This window comes from Bombina bombina, chromosome 3 (assembly GCF_027579735.1).
Source record: "Bombina bombina isolate aBomBom1 chromosome 3, aBomBom1.pri, whole genome shotgun sequence".
Taxonomy (NCBI): Eukaryota; Metazoa; Chordata; class Amphibia; order Anura; family Bombinatoridae; genus Bombina; species Bombina bombina.
The window spans coordinates 279254450-279271257 of NC_069501.1; the positions used below are offsets into that span (position 1 = coordinate 279254450).

Below are 16808 nucleotides of genomic sequence, written 5' to 3' on the forward strand. Positions count from 1 at the left end.
GTCATCATAACAATGAATCTCTGCCCTGAATTTTTCCATCCCAGACTTCCCTGACAATATCACTATTCAATACTTAGCCTCAAATTAGTGTAGAACAGAACCAGGCTCCTCGCTATATAAATGTGTCAGGGTTTAGGGTGCACTGTTTCCTTAATTAGAGATCAACCAATCATAACCTACTCACTCCCATAAAACACCTGATCACTAAGCACACCTTGCTTAGTATTTTGTTATTCTCCTCAGAGTAACACTGAGCCTCTCAGTTCTCTGTAAGTTTCTAAATTGAATCTTATCTCATCTACAACTGGAGTTATATCTTTCAAGAACATTTTACTACAAATCTCCCAGTGTATTCCAGCCTGTTACAACTTCTTCAATATTGGAAATCTAAGTTTGGGCAAGTACTTACATTTATTCAAGACTGTCTGTTATTTGTGGACTTACGCTACCTGAACCATCTTATGCGCTCATATGTTATTTTAAACAACCTTGTGGCTCCCATTAAGAATAACCGGTTATTGAAGTTCTAAACAGTTATAACTTATCTGTTCCGTTTCATTAACATTATCTTGTTTTCGGCTGCACCGGAGAATCGTGACGTCACACGCTGTCAGTCAGCCGGCTTCAGCGTGTCTCAACTCCTGCTGCACTCGCAGCGTACAGAACCCGGAAGTGTTTGTCACTACCTACCGCACTCACAGTTTGCAAGGTACAATACCTCGTTTGCATTATAACCTTATTTGCTGAATTTCTCCATTATGTGATTCTATCTAAATTACCTTGGATAAGACTTACTTGCTGTGTATTCAATTTCTTCATATTACGCATTCAATTATTAATTACTCCTTACTTATTCATTTGGAAAGTTTCACCTATTCCATAACCTCTTATATTTTACAAGCCTGTTTATTCCAAGATTTATTTTGATATTATTCCTAATATTGCAGATTATACTATAGTGTGTATTTTATGCAGGGAATCATTAATCTTAGATTAACTGCACATATATCTATATGGGTTTACCAAGTAATAGTATTCTCATTTGATACTGTGCTACAAACCTATATCACATTCATCCATACTAAGCAGGCTTGAATCTTACATAACCCGCAACGTTCCAACACTTCATTAATGATATTTTCCGGGATTTATTAGACATATGTCTAGTAGTATACTTAGACGACATCTTAATCTACTCCAACAACTTGTCAGAACATATAAAACATGTCCGTTGGGTATTAGCTCGTTTACAAACTCATAAACTATATGCCAAATTAGAAAAGTGTTCATTCCACAATACCACTATCTCATTCTTAGGCTACACTATATCTCCTGACGGTATCCAAATGCAAACCGAGAAGGTTGATTCAGTGAAAAATTGGCCAACTCCTAAAGACAAAAAGTCTCTCCAAAGGTTCTTAGGGTTTGCCAATTATTACAGAAAATTTATAAAGAATTTTTCTTCAATAGTGAGACCACTCACACAACTTACTGGTTCAACTCAACAATTCCATTGGAATCAAACTCATTCCAAAGTATTTGACTTCCTGAAACAAACTTTCACAGAAGCACCCATACTTAAATTTCCGAATGTTGATTTACAATATGTACTGGAAGTTGATTCCTCAGACTTTGCGATTGGTGCAGTACTTTCACAACAGAAAACATCCAAAGATCCTTTACATCCAATCTCCTATTTCTCAAAAAGTATGACATCAGCAGAGAGGAATTACGCAATAGGAGACAAAGAATTACTCGCCATCCGCAAATCGTTAGAATTCTGGAGACACTTACTAGAAGGTGCAAAAATGCCCTTCATAATTTACACGGACCACAAAAATATCCAATACCTGCAAAATAACAAAACTCTATCAGCTAGACAGGTACGGTGGAGTCTTTACTTTGCAAGATTCGACTTCCAAATCCTATACCGCCCTGCAAACAAAAATGGAAAAGCGGATGCACTCTCTCGACAATTATCCGAACCTATTCCTAATGAAAATCCTAGATCTATAATTCCTTCTGAACGCTTCATCGGATTAACTTCAGACTTTCTTACTGATATAAAGAACTCTTCGAAAAATTCACCCACTGACACTAAGGTTCCTTTGGAACTGAAAGACGGATTATACTACTACAAGAATATGATCTATATTCCTAAAGATTTGAGACATCAAATCCTACAACACCACCATGATTCACCCTTAGCTGGTCATCCAGGGGAATCACGCACCATCGAACTTATAACAAGGACATATTGGTGGCCTCAATTGAGGGAAACTGTCTCAAGTTACATAAAGAGTTGTGTTACTTGTCAAGTATGCAAAACAGAGCGGAAATTACCGTACGGGCTTTTAATATCCATTCCAACTTCTGACAGACCCTGGAAACAAGTAGGAGTTGACTTTATTGTGGATCTACCTCCATCAAAAAATTATACCACTATCATGGTAGTTGTTGACAGTTTCACCAAAATGTCGCATTTTATCCCATTTCATAAACTTCCCACTTCAGCGGAAACAGCTAAACTATTCATACAACATGTGATTCGGCTTCATGGAGTACCAACAGTTCTGATATCTGACAGGGGATATCAGTTCACATCTAAATTTTGGAAAAGTCTCTGTCAATCTCTTAACATAACTCATCAATACACAACTGCATTCCATCCACAAGCAAACGGACAGGTTGAAAGAATCAACCAATGGTTAGATGAGTACTTACGATGTTTCTGTTCCTATCAGCAAGACAACTGGATAACATACCTACCCTTCGCTGAATTTTCCTACAATAACCTAACCAACTCATCCACAAAATTATCTCCGTTCTTTGCAAATTATGGGTACCATCCAACCATCACTTCAGTTAGTACTACTCCTTCCAATTCTCCTCTGGTTGATGAATGGAATAATGCACTCCTAGACAATTTTCGGGTTATCAAAGAAAACATTTCAAAAGCTCAGAACTCCCAAAAGCACTATTATGATTTGCGGCACAGACAACCACCTTCATACCAAATTGGAGACCAGGTATGGTTGTCAACGAAAAACCTAAAGCTACATCTCCCGAGTAGAAAAATGACGCAAAAATTCTGCGGACCTTTCCCCATTACTAGGGTAATAAATCAGAACGCAGTTACTTTAGATTTACCATCATCTATGAGAATACATCCAACTTTCCATGTTTCCCTCCTCAAACCATACGTTCCTACGAGAAACAATACACCCCAATTACTGCCGACCAGTTCCATCCAAGACTCAGAAGTCTATGAGGTGAAAGAAGTACTCGATTCAAGGTTTTCCAAGGGAATTCTGGAATATTTAATTAGGTGGAAGGGATATTCAGAGGATGATGACACCTGGGAACCCGCATCTAATCTTAATGCACCTCGACTTGTTACCCAATTTCACAGGAGATATCCAGATCGCCCCAGACTTCAAGCTGAGGATCAGCTTGTTTGAGGGGGGAGTCATGTCAGGGTTTAGGGTGCACTGTTTCCTTAATTAGAGATCAACCAATCATAACCTACTCACTCCCATAAAACACCTGATCACTAAGCACACCTTGCTTAGTATTTTGTTATTCTCCTCAGAGTAACACTGAGCCTCTCAGTTCTCTGTAAGTTTCTAAATTGAATCTTATCTCATCTACAACTGGAGTTATATCTTTCAAGAACATTTTACTACAAATCTCCCAGTGTATTCCAGCCTGTTACAACTTCTTCAATATTGGAAATCTAAGTTTGGGCAAGTACTTACATTTATTCAAGACTGTCTGTTATTTGTGGACTTACGCTACCTGAACCATCTTATGCGCTCATATGTTATTTTAAACAACCTTGTGGCTCCCATTAAGAATAACCGGTTATTGAAGTTCTAAACAGTTATAACTTATCTGTTCCGTTTCATTAACATTATCTTGTTTTCGGCTGCACCGGAGAATCGTGACGTCACACGCTGTCAGTCAGCCGGCTTCAGCGTGTCTCAACTCCTGCTGCACTCGCAGCGTACAGAACCCGAAAGTGTTTGTCACTACCTACCGCACTCACAGTTTGCAAGGTACAATACCTCGTTTGCATTATAACCTTATTTGCTGAATTTCTCCATTATGTGATTCTATCTAAATTACCTTGGATAAGACTTACTTGCTGTGTATTCAATTTCTTCATATTACGCATTCAATTATTAATTACTCCTTACTTATTCATTTGGAAAGTTTCACCTATTCCATAACCTCTTATATTTTACAAGCCTGTTTATTCCAAGATTTATTTTGATATTATTCCTAATATTGCAGATTATACTATAGTGTGTATTTTATGCAGGGAATCATTAATCTTAGATTAACTGCACATATATCTATATGGGTTTACCAAGTAATAGTATTCTCATTTGATACTGTGCTACAAACCTATATCACATTCATCCATACTAAGCAGGCTTGAATCTTACAAAATGTGACCCCCCCCCCCGCATGCCTCCTATTATTAGTAATTGGGCACAAGATAAACAGGGCCAGGATGGTAGTCTGGTGAGTCTTGTCTAGGTATATGATCCAATATATAGATATTGCCTCAAATAAAAACATAAAAATTGTATTTAGAGCATCAGAAAATGTTTCTTCACAAAGCTGTTTCCTGCTACCTAAAACACATCCAACTTGCATTGTTTCATAACTTTCTGTGGCTTCCAGGTCAATCTTAAAGTTAAAAAAATGGTGCAAAGCCTACTATGGGCTCAGCGCTACAGAAGCCGCAGTCCTTAAGGACCCCAGACAGCTATGGCAGTGACTCTGACATTCCTTATGGTGATATAGTGACAAGTATCTCACTAAGCATGATCTGAATTTCACTGAACACATTATAAACCTTTAGTTTAGTGTCCCAATAAACATTTCTGAAATCATGCTACAAACGTATGCCTGTGTGTAATCTGTGTAATCTTGTTTCTAATATTTACAGATTGAACCGGTCAGCTAAATACTCCCTAGAAAAGGATATACAAGATAAATTTCAAGCCTTAGAAATAGACAACTACTGCAGCACCCTAACAAACAACACTCCTGACATCAGATATGCCTCCAATTCTGTGAAGATCCAGTCAAAGTAAGAGCATTTAACGTTATGCCGGATGTGTATTCTGATTCCATTTTTGGCTCTTTAGACTTTGAACCATGTTTGTAATAATTAAACATTGTCTCTCTCTGTGTTTGGACTGTATGTGTTAAAGTGCCATAAAACATTTTGAGTTATGTGCATATTATAAAAGGGTCAACTGAGGCAAAACAGTGTGTTGAAAAAAAAGTCGAACAAAATGTATAAGTACTTTAATAAAATTTCCAAAAATCTGCAAAATTACTTACACTTTAGTGTTGCCAAGTGTAGCCTGCTCCACACCCCTTATCAGTGTCCTACTACAAATCTTGTGGTATCATATAACACATTGTGCACATGAGGATAATTACTTATGCAAGCAAGGTGGGTTGAGGAGGGACATCAGATACTGCTATTGTTTGTTACCAAGAGGCTTGCTCGTTTCCATGGGGATAATGTCACATGCTTTGTGAAAGCTTCAGCGTTATACTGTGCATTGCTTTAGTCAGGTGTTATATGACTCTGCCCCCTACCGTGCACTTGTGCATTGAAGCTATGGCCTGGAAAGCACCTTTCATATATGGAAATGCCCCAGCTTGCTGCAAACAAAACTATGCCTGAATTAATGGGGGTTAAAACAGAAACTATTTTGCATGTAAGCTTTGGCTGCATTATATTTTTAGAAACTTGTTTATGTATGTTAGTTCATACTGTTTTATGTCCCTTTAAAGGACCAGTCAAAACATTAGATTTGCATAATCATCAAATGCAAGATAGCAAGACAATGCAATAGCACTTAGGGGGGTAGTTATCAAGCCGTCTACTTTTCTGGCTTCGCCGGCCCAATACGTCCGCCTAAGCTCGCCTACCTTCGCCGCCGCGGACCTTAAAAAATACGCCTAAGTTATCAAATAAAGCTGTCAAAAAGCCGCGGGGCGATGAGCAGCGGACTGTGACAGTTATCACTCATCCGATCTCGCTTCCCTTCGGCTTTTTCCCAGCTTTATTGCTAGCCTGTCACTAAGCACTCACACTAAACTACACTGTTCTACCCCCTATACCGGCGCCCCCGGAGCCCCCCGCAACTAAATAAAGTTACTAACCCCTAAACCGCCGCTCCTAGACCCTGCCGCAAGTCTTATAAATGTATTAACCCCTAAACCGCCGCTCCCGGACACCGCTGCCACCTACATTATACCTAGTAACCCCTATCCTGCCCCCCCTATACCGTCGCCCTCTATTATAAAATTATTAACCCCTATCCTGCTGATCCCGCACCTCTCCGCAACTAAATAAATAGTTTAACCCCTAAACCGCCGCTCCATGAAACCGCCGCAACCTATATTAAACCTATTAACCCCTATCCTGCCCCCCCTACACCGTCGCCACCTATAATAAATTTATTAACCCCTATCCTGCCCCCCACTACGCCGCCGCCACTGTAATAAAATGATTAACCCCTAAACCTAAGTCTAACCCTAACCATAACGCCCCCCTAACTTAAATATTAATTAAATAAATCTAAATAAATTAACTCTTATTAACTAAATTAATCCTATTTAAAACTAAATAGTTACTTATAAAATAAACCCTAATATAGATACAATATAAATAATAATTATATTCTAGCTATCTTAGGATTTATTTTTATTTTACAGGTACCTTTCAATTTATTTTAACCATGTACAATAGCTATTAAATAGTTATTAACTATTTAATAGCTTACCTAGCTAAAATAAAGAGAAATGTACCTGTGAAATAAATCCTAACCTAAGTTACAATTACACCTAACACTACACTATACTTTAATAAATTATTCCTATTTAAAAATAAATACTTACCTGTAAAATAAACCCTAAGATAGCTACAATGTAATTAATAATTATATTATAGCTATCTTAGGATTTATATTTATTTTACAGGTAACTTTGTATTTATTTTAGCTAGTTAGAATAGTTATTAAATAGTTATTAACTATTTAATAACTACCTAGCTAAAAGAAATACAAAATTACCTGTAAAATAAATTCTAACTTAAGTTACAATTAAACCTAATACTACACTATCATTAAATTAACTAAATAAACTACCTACAAATAACTACAATTAAATACAATTACATAAACTAACTAAAGTACAAAAAATAAAAAAAGCTAAGTTACAAAAAATAAAAAATTAAGTTACAAACATGTTAAAAATATTACAACAATTTTAAGCTACTTACACCTAATCTAAGCCCCCTAATAAAATAACAAACCCCCCCAAAATAAAAAAAATCCCTACCCTATTCTAAATTAAATAAATTTCAAAGCTCTTTTACCTTACCAGCCCTTAAAAGGGCCATTTGTGGGGGCATGCCCCAAAAAGTTCAGCTCTTTTGCCTGTAAAAGAAAAATACAACCCCCCCCCAACATTAAAACCCACCACCCACATACCCCTAATCTAACCCAAACCCCCCTTACAAAAACCTAACACTAATCCCCTGAAGATCATCCTACCTTGAGTCGTCTTCACTCAGCCGAGCCACCGATGGAACTGAAGAGGACATCCGGAGCGGAAGAAGTTAATCCTCCAAGCGGCGCTGAAGAAATCTTCCATCCGATGAAGTCATCATCCAGGCGGCGCTGAAGAAATCTTCGATCCAGCCGATGTCATCTTCAAAGAGGCGCTGAAGAGGTCTTCTATCCGGGCGAAGTCATCTTCCAAGCCGGGTCTTGAATCTTCCTTCCGCCGACGCGGAACCACCTTCTTCACCAACGGACTACGACGAATGACGGCTCCTTTAAGGGACGTCATCCAAGATGGCGTCCCCTCAATTCCGATTGGCTGATAGGATTCTATCAGCCAATCGGAATTAAGGTAGGAAAATCTGATTGGCTGATGGAATCAGCCAATCAGATTCAAGTTCAATCCGATTGGCTGATCCAATCAGCCAATCAGATTGAGCTCGCATTCTATTGGCTGATCGGAACAGCCAATAGAATGCGAGCTCAATCTGATTGGCTGATTCCATCAGCCAATCAGATTTTTCCTACCTTAATTCTGATTGGCTGATAGAATCCTATCAGCCAATCGGAATTGAGGGGACGCCATCTTGGATGACGTCCCTTAAAGGAGCCGTCATTCGTCGTAGTCCGTCGGTGAAGAAGGTGGTTCCGCGACGGCGGAAGGAAGATTCAAGACCCGGCTTGGAAGATGACTTCGCCCGGATAGAAGACCTCTTCAGCGCCTCTTTGAAGATGACATCGGCTGGATCGAAGACTTCTTCAGCGCCGCCTGGATGATGACTTCATCGGATGGAAGATTTCTTCAGCGCCGCTTGGAGGATTAACTTCTTCCGCTCCGGATGTCCTCTTCAGTTCCATCGGTGGCTCGGCTGAGTGAAGACGACTCAAGGTAGGATGATCTTCAGGGGATTAGTGTTAGGTTTTTGTAAGGGGGGTTTGGGTTAGATTAGGGGTATGTGGGTGGTGGGTTTTAATGTTGGGGGGGGGTTGTATTTTTCTTTTACAGGCAAAAGAGCTGAACTTTTTGGGGCATGCCCCCACAAATGGCCCTTTTAAGGGCTGGTAAGGTAAAAGAGCTTTGAAATTTATTTAATTTAGAATAGGGTAGGGATTTTTTTTATTTTGGGGGGGTTTGTTATTTTATTAGGGGGCTTAGATTAGGTGTAAGTAGCTTAAAATTGTTGTAATATTTTTAACATGTTTGTAACTTAATTTTTTATTTTTTGTAACTTAGCTTTTTTTATTTTTTGTACTTTAGTTAGTTTATGTAATTGTATTTAATTGTAGTTATTTGTAGGTAGTTTATTTAGTTAATTTAATGATAGTGTAGTATTAGGTTTAATTGTAACTTAGGTTAGGATTTATTTTACAGGTAATTTTGTATTTCTTTTAGCTAGGTAGTTATTAAATAGTTAATAACTATTTAATAACTATTCTAACTAGCTAAAATAAATACAAAGTTACCTGTAAAATAAATATAAATCCTAAGATAGCTATAATATAATTATTATTTATATTGTAGCTATATTAGGGTTTATTTTAAAGGTAAGTATTTAGTTTTAAATAGGATTCATTTAGTTAATAAGAGTTAATTTATTTAGATTTATTTAATTAATATTTAAGTTAAGGGGGCGTTAGGGTTAGGGTTAGACTTAGGTTTAGGGGTTAATAATTTTATTACAGTGGCGGCGGCGTAGTGGGGGGCAGGATAGGGGTTAATAAATTTATTATAGGTGGCGACGGTGTAGGGGGGGCAGGATAGGGGTTAATAAATTTATTATAGGTGGCGACGGTGTAGGGGGGGCAGATTAGGGGTTAATACATTTATTATAGGTGGCGACGGTGTAGGGGGGGCAGGATAGGGGTTAATACATTTAATATAGGTTGCGGCGGGTTCAGGGAGCGGCGGTTTAGGGGTTAATATGTATAGAGTAGCTTGCGGTGGGCTCCGGGAGCGGCGGTTTAGGGGGTAATAACTTTATTTAGTTGCGGCGGTGTAGGGGGGGTCAGATTAGTGGTGTTTAGACTCGGGGTACATGTTAGGGTGTTAGGTCTAGACAGCTCCCATAGAAATCAATGGGATGTCTGTCAGCAGCGAACTTGTACTTTCGCTATGGTCAGACTCCCATTGATTCCTATGGGATCCGCCGCCTCCAGGCTGGCGCTTTGAAAACCAGGTACGCTGGGCCGTAAAAGTGCCGAGCGTACCTGCTAGTTTTTTGATAGCTAGCAAAAGTAGTGAGAATGTGCCGCACTTGTGTGCGGAACATCTGGAGTGACGTAAGAATCGATCTGTGTCGGACTGAGTCCGGCGGATCGATGCTTACGTCACAAAATTCTACTTTTGCCGGTCTCGAGCCTTTGATAACTAAGGCGAATCAGCCTCGCCACAAATACGCTGCGGAATTCCAGCGTATTTGAGGTTGACGGCTTGAAGTTATGTATATTTCCACTCCTCTTGTACCATGTGATAGCAATCAGCCAATCACAAATGCATATACGTATAGTCTGTGAATTCTTGCACATGCTCAGTAGGATCTGGTGACTCAAAAATTGTAAATATAAAAGACTGTGCACATTTTTTTTAATGGAAGTAAATTGGAAAGTTGTTTAAAATTACATGCTGTATCTGAATCATGAAAATTTAATTTAACCTGAGTGTCCCTTTAACTCAATAAAGGTCCTTTAAAAGGGACACCTAATTGCAAGACATGTCTGTTGTGTTGCTAAAGAATAACATACCAGCTTAGTCTAAACATTTTGCAAACAAATTCACATTTTTTGTTTGTTAAACTTCACCCAACATTTGCCTTATTTGGAGGAGCTAATCCGGGATTGAATCTGCAGCAGACAAGGCTGACCATGGTCATTATGTTAGTATAAAGTGCATTGTTTTGCATTTGTTTTCTAGTCCAAATACAATTAATGAACAATATGTAGCAGGGATAGCCTTGAGAAATCTGCAGTTTGCATTTCCAGATCTGAGAATTGGAAAATCTACAATTTTCAGAGCTAAAGTACACGAAAGAGGTGCACAATAAGCAATGAAAATGTATTTCAAAGTTGTTTTACTACACATAACTAAGCAGTATATATACAAATATACTATCCCTTTAAGCAAAGCAGCTGGAAAAACGTGCCTGAGTTTACATTGGTTTTGTTTTAACACCAACATTGTAAACCTATGCGTTCTTATATTTTGTAAACAAGATTTGGCAAACCTGATTCTGTGTCTGCTAACTGAATCATATGGTACCATTTACTTTTTTTTTTTTATATCCAATTCACCTACTTACTAATAAGTCCCTGGGTAAACTACAGGACGGAAAATGCCAATCTTGGAATTGGGGGGGAATTGGTAAAGCAGTAGCTTCTACACAATTGCATACTTTTTTTAATCCCTTTAAATATGCATTATTAATGTAAATATATAGAGATTAAAGTGACATTTATAAGGTCAAAAATTACGCAAAATGGAAATTTGTTTTTTATATTTTATGTTTGTTTTTGTTTTTTTTAACTAAAGTAATGAATTCACCATTTTCATTTCCTTAAGGTAAAATTATAACCACTGCAATAAAAAATACAGCAAAACTGATTTCTCTAAGCTTCTTGACCCTGTTGGTGAGCTCTAGCTAGGATAAAATACACAGTGAAATAACTGACTGAGGAATTTAGAAATACCATAATGTTTCAGTTCACAGTCAGTGGATTCCCTGTTTTATTATAGATCTTCATATTGAGATGCTTTCTGCTGAAAGGGACCTAACATAATTAAAACATAATTTATACTTACCTGATAAATTTATTTCTCTTGTAGTGTATCCAGTCCACGGATCATCCATTACTTATGGGATATTCTCCTTCCCAACAGGAAGTTGCAAGAGATCACCCATAGCAGAGTTGCTATATAGCTCCTCCCCTAACTGCCATATCCAGTCATTCGACCGAAAACATGCAGAGAAAGGAAAAACCATAGGGTGCAGTGGTGACTGTAGTTTAAATGAAAAAAATACCTGCCTTAAAAGGACAGGGCTGGCCGTGGACTGGATACACTACAAGGGAAATAAATTTATCAGGTAAGTATAAATTATGTTTTCTCTTGTTAAGTGTATCCAGTCCACGGATCATCCATTACTTATGGGATACCAATACCAAAGCTAAAGTACACGGATGATGGGAGGGACAAGGCAGGTACTTAAACGGAAGTTACCGCTGCCTATAAAAACCCTTTCTCCCAAAAATAGCCTCCGAAGAAGCAAAGAATCAAATTTGTTAAATTTGAAAAAGTATAAAACGCAGACCAAGACTCCGTCTTGTAAATCTGTTCAACAGAAGCCTCATTTTTAAAAAGGCCCAAGTGAAAACCATAGCTCTAGTAGAATGAGCTGTAATCCCTTCAGGAAGGCTGCTGTCCAGCAGTCTCCTAAGCTAAATGAATTGTGCTTTTTTTTTTTTTTTTAAAACCAAAAGACAGAGAGGTGAATGTTTGATGAAGATCTGTAGTAGATTGTAAGTAAAACTTTAAAGGACGAACCACGTACAAATTGTGTAATAGACGTTCCTTCTTTGAAGAAGGATAAGGGTACAAGAATGGAACAAAAATTTCTTGAGTGATATTCTTGTTAGATACCACCTTAGGTAAAAACCCAGGTTGGTACACAGGACCACCTTATCCGTACGGAGGACCAGATAAGGAGAATTACATTGTAACGCAGATAACTCGGAGACTCTATGAGCCGAGGAAATAGCTACCAAAAAGGAACTTTCCAAGATAAAAGTTTGATATCTATGGAATGAAAAAGGTTCAAACGGAACTCCTTGAAGAACCTTAAGAACCAGGTTTAAGCTCCATGGCGGAGCAACAGTTTTAAACACAGGCTTGGTTCTAACCAAAGCCTGACCAAATGCCTGAACATCTAGAATACCTGCCAGACGCTTGTGCAAAAGGACAGAGTAGAAATCTGTCCTTTTAAGGAACTAGCTGACAACCCTTTTCTCAAAATCATCGTGGAGAAAAGATAATATCCTTGGAATCCCGAATTTACTCCATGAGTAACCCTTGGATTCATAACAATAAGATATTTACACCATATCTATGTTAATTTTCCTAGAGACAGGATTTCATGCCTGTATTAAGGTATCAATGACTGACTCTGAGAAGTCATGCTTTGATAACATCAAGCGTTCAGTCTCCAGACAGTCCATCTCAGATTAGTTATATTTAGATGGTTGAAAAGACCCTGAGGCAGAGGGTCCTGTCTCAGAAACAGAGACCGTGGTGGAAGGATGACATGTCCACCAGATCTGTATACCAAGTCCTGCGTGGCCACGCAGGCGCTGCCAAAAACACCAAAGCACTCTCCTGCTTGATCTTGTGTAAACACCACCGGAGGGAATCCCACTCCTCCAGATGAAAAGTCTGACGACTTAGAAAATCCGCCTCCCAGTTCTCAACACCTGGGATATGGATAGCTGACAGACAAGAGAGAGACTCTGTCCAGTGAATTATTTTAAGACTGCTAACATCGCTAGGAAACTATGTTCCCCCTTGATGGATGATGTAAGCCACAGTCGTGATATTGTCCGACTGAAAAATGATGTACCTCAGAGTTGCTAACTGAGGCCAAGTCTGAAGAGCATGGAATACCGCTCCCAGTTCCAGAATATACCTTAGAAGGAGGGTCTCCTCCTGAGTCCACTATCCCTGAGCCTTCAGGGAGTTCCAGACTGTATCCCAACCTAAAAGGCTGGCATCTGTTGTAACAATTGTCCCATCTGACCTGCGGAAAGTCATACCCTTGGACAGATGGACCCGAGATAGTCCCCAGAGAAGAAAATCTCTGGTCTCTTGGTCCAGATTTAACAGGAGAACAAATCTGTGTAATCCCCGTTCCTCTGACTGAGTCTGCATAGTTGCAGCGGTCTGAAATGAAGGCGTGCAAACAGTATTATGTCCCTTGCCGCTACCATTAAGCCAATTACATTCATATACTGAGCCACCAAAGGGCGCGGATGGAATGAAGAACACAACAGAAATTTAGAAACTTTGACAACCTGGACTCCGTCAGGTAAATTTTCATTTCTACAAAATCTATCAGAATCCCTAGGAGGGAAACCCTTGAGATTGGGAATAGAGAACTCTTCTTGTTCACTTTTCCACCCATGCGATCTCAGAAATGCTAGTACTACGTCCGTATGAGACTTGGCAACTTGGATGTTTGACGCCTGTATCAGGATGTCGTCTAAATAAGGGGCCACTTCTATGCCCCGCGGCCTAAGGACCTCTATAAAGATTCTTGGGGCTGTATTTAACCCTAAAGGAAAGAACTACAAAACTGGTAATGCCTGTTTAAAAAGGCAACCTGAAAAACCGATGGTAATCTTTCTGCATCGTAATGTGAGGATAAGCATCCTTCAAATCCATTGTAGCCCTCTAGTGACTCTCCTGGATCATAGTTAAGATGGTACGAATAGTTTCCAACTTAAATGATGGAATTCTGAGGAATTTGTTTAAGATCTTTAAATCCAAAATAGATTTGAAGTTTCCCTCTCCTTGGGAACCACAAACAGATTTGAGTAAAAACTCTATCCCTGTTCCTCCCCTGGAACTGGATGGGTCTCGTACACAGTGTAAGAATGCCTCTTTCTTTATCTGGTTTGCAGATGATTGTGAAAGGTGAAATCTCCCCTTCTTTGGGGGAAGCTTTGAAATCCAGAAGATATCTCTGGAATATAATTTCCAATGCCCAGGGATCCTGGGCCTCTCTCTCACGTCCACGCCTGGGCGAAAGATGAAAGGTGAAAGTCTGCCCCCTACAGGGTCCGTTACCGGATAGGGAGCCGTTCTACCTGCTGTCTTGGAGGCAGCAGCAGGCTCCTTGGCCTGCTTATCTTTGTTCCAGGTCTGGTTGGCACCAGACCGTCTTGGAGTTTAGAAAATTAGACTTTTTTGTTCCTGAGGAAGGGCATTACCTTTTCCTCCAGTGATATTAGTAATAATCTCCTTCAAACCAGGCCCGAATAGGGTCTGCCCCTTGAAAGGGAGTTAAGTAGCATATTTATTAAAGTCACGACAGCTGACCATAATATAAGCCCTAGCGCTGTGCGCGCCAGCATAGTAAAAACAGAATTCTTAGCCGTTAGTTTAGTCAAAAGAAAACAAGGCATCAGAAAAAAAGGAATTGGCTAGCTTAAGTGCTCTAAGCTTGTCAAGTATTCATTCAATGGAGTCGCTACCTGTAAAGCCTTAACCAGAGACTCAAACCAGAACACCGCAGCAGCAGTGACAAAAGCAATGCATGCAAGGGGCTACAGGATAAAACCTTGTTGAATAACATTTTCTAAAAAAGCACAACTGTCCTCGACAGGGCTAGTGATACTCTTAGCTAGAGTAGAAACTCTTCTCTCCACCTTAGGGACCATCTGCCATAAGTTCCCGTGTGGTGGCATCTGTTAGAAACAGTTTTCTAAAAATAGGAGGGGAAGAGAACGGCACACCTGGTCTATCCCATTCCTTATTAATAATTTCCGTAAACCTCTTTAGGTATTGAAAGAAACATCAGTACACACCGACACTGTATAGTATCTATTCAGTCTACACAATTTCTAGCACTGTAATTGTAAACCAGTCATTCAGAGCTGCTAAAACCTCCCTGAGCAACAAGTGGAGGATCTTAAGCATAAATTTTAAATATAGAAATATCGGAATCAGGTTAAATCATCTCCCCTGAATCACAAATATGACCCACTGCATATAGTGAGGCAGTAACAGACATGGTTCTTGACGCATCTGTATGCTCTGTATCTATCCCCAGAGCTATCTCGCTTTCCTTTAATTTCAGGTAGTCTGACTAATACTGCTTCCAGAGTATTATTCATAACTTTTGCCATGTCTTGTAAAATAAACGCTATAAGCGCCCCTGATGTACTAGGCGCCATTTGAGCGTGAATCCCTGGAGCGGGAGTCGAAGAGTCTGACACGTGGGGAGAGTTAGACGGCATAACTTCCCCCTCGACAGAAACCTCTGATAAAATAAACGCTATGGGCGCCCTTGAACCACTTGGCGCCATTTGAGCGTGAGTCCCTAAAGCGGGAGTCAAAGGGTCTGACACGTGGGGAGAGTTAGTCGGCATAACTTCCCCCTCGACAGAATCCTCTGGTGATAATGTTTTTAAAGACAAAAAATGATCTTTATTGTTTAACATGAAATCAGTACATCTGGTACACATTCTAAAATGGGGTTCCACCATGGCTTTTAAACATAATGAACACAGAGCTTCCTCTATGTCAGACATGTTACAACAGACTAATAATGAGACTAGTAAGCTTGGAAAACACTTTAAATCAAGTTAACAAGCAAATATAAAAAACGTTACTGTGCCTTTAAGAGAAACAAATTTTGTAAAAAGGCAGTAAATCAAACAAAATTTTTACAGTATATGTAATAAGTTCACAGAGCATTGCACCCACTTGCAAATTGATGATTAACCCCTTAATGCAAAAAAACAGATCAAAAAAACGACATAGACGTTTTTTTAACAGGTACAACAAAACTGCCACAGCTGAGCTGTGGATTACCTTCCCTATAAACGATTTTGGAAGTCTTTTTAGCCCTTTAGAGATGTCCTGTAGTATTCAAAGGACTGCTGAGGGAATCTGGATGATTCATTTTGTAAATTTAACTGTGCAAAAAAGCTCTAAATTAGATCCCTCCCACTCATATTACAACAGAGGGAAACCTCAGTTAACTGTTGCTATGCAGAAATTAAGCCAGCCATGTGGAAAAATTATGCCCCAATAAACCTTATCACCAATGTACCTAAAAAAAAAAAACGATTAAACATGCCAGCAAACGTTTTTAAAACAACCTTCTTTTAAAGAGTATGTATCTCTATTAATAAGCCTGTCTTGCTTTCCCTGCATTAAGGCTTAAATTAGATTATTTCAGTATCAGCAGCATTTTCTTAGTCAATTCCATTCCTTAGAAAATTGTTTTACTGCACATACATTAATAAGCCTGCTAACAGTCGCTTTCACTGCATTAAGGCTTTACTTACATTAATTTGGTAACAGCAGCATTTTCTTAGTCAATTCCATTCCTTAGAAAAATATTTTACTGCACATACCTCATTTGCAGGAAAACCCGCACGCTGTCCCCCATCTGAAGTTTACCTCACTCCTCAGAATGTGTGAGAAAACAGCCAGTG

The 16808-nt window shown here is 39.1% G+C and overlaps 1 protein-coding gene across 1 annotated transcript in view; it reads left to right on the forward strand.

The window, feature by feature from the left end:
• The window catches only part of TEKT1 (tektin 1), a 70251-nt gene that overhangs the window by 17656 nt on the left and 35787 nt on the right, over window positions 1-16808 (forward strand). Inside the window, exon 5 of the mRNA XM_053704611.1 lies at window positions 4961-5104. Coding sequence (XP_053560586.1) covers window positions 4961-5104 — 144 coding nt within the window. The remainder of the gene's footprint in view (window positions 1-4960; window positions 5105-16808) is intronic.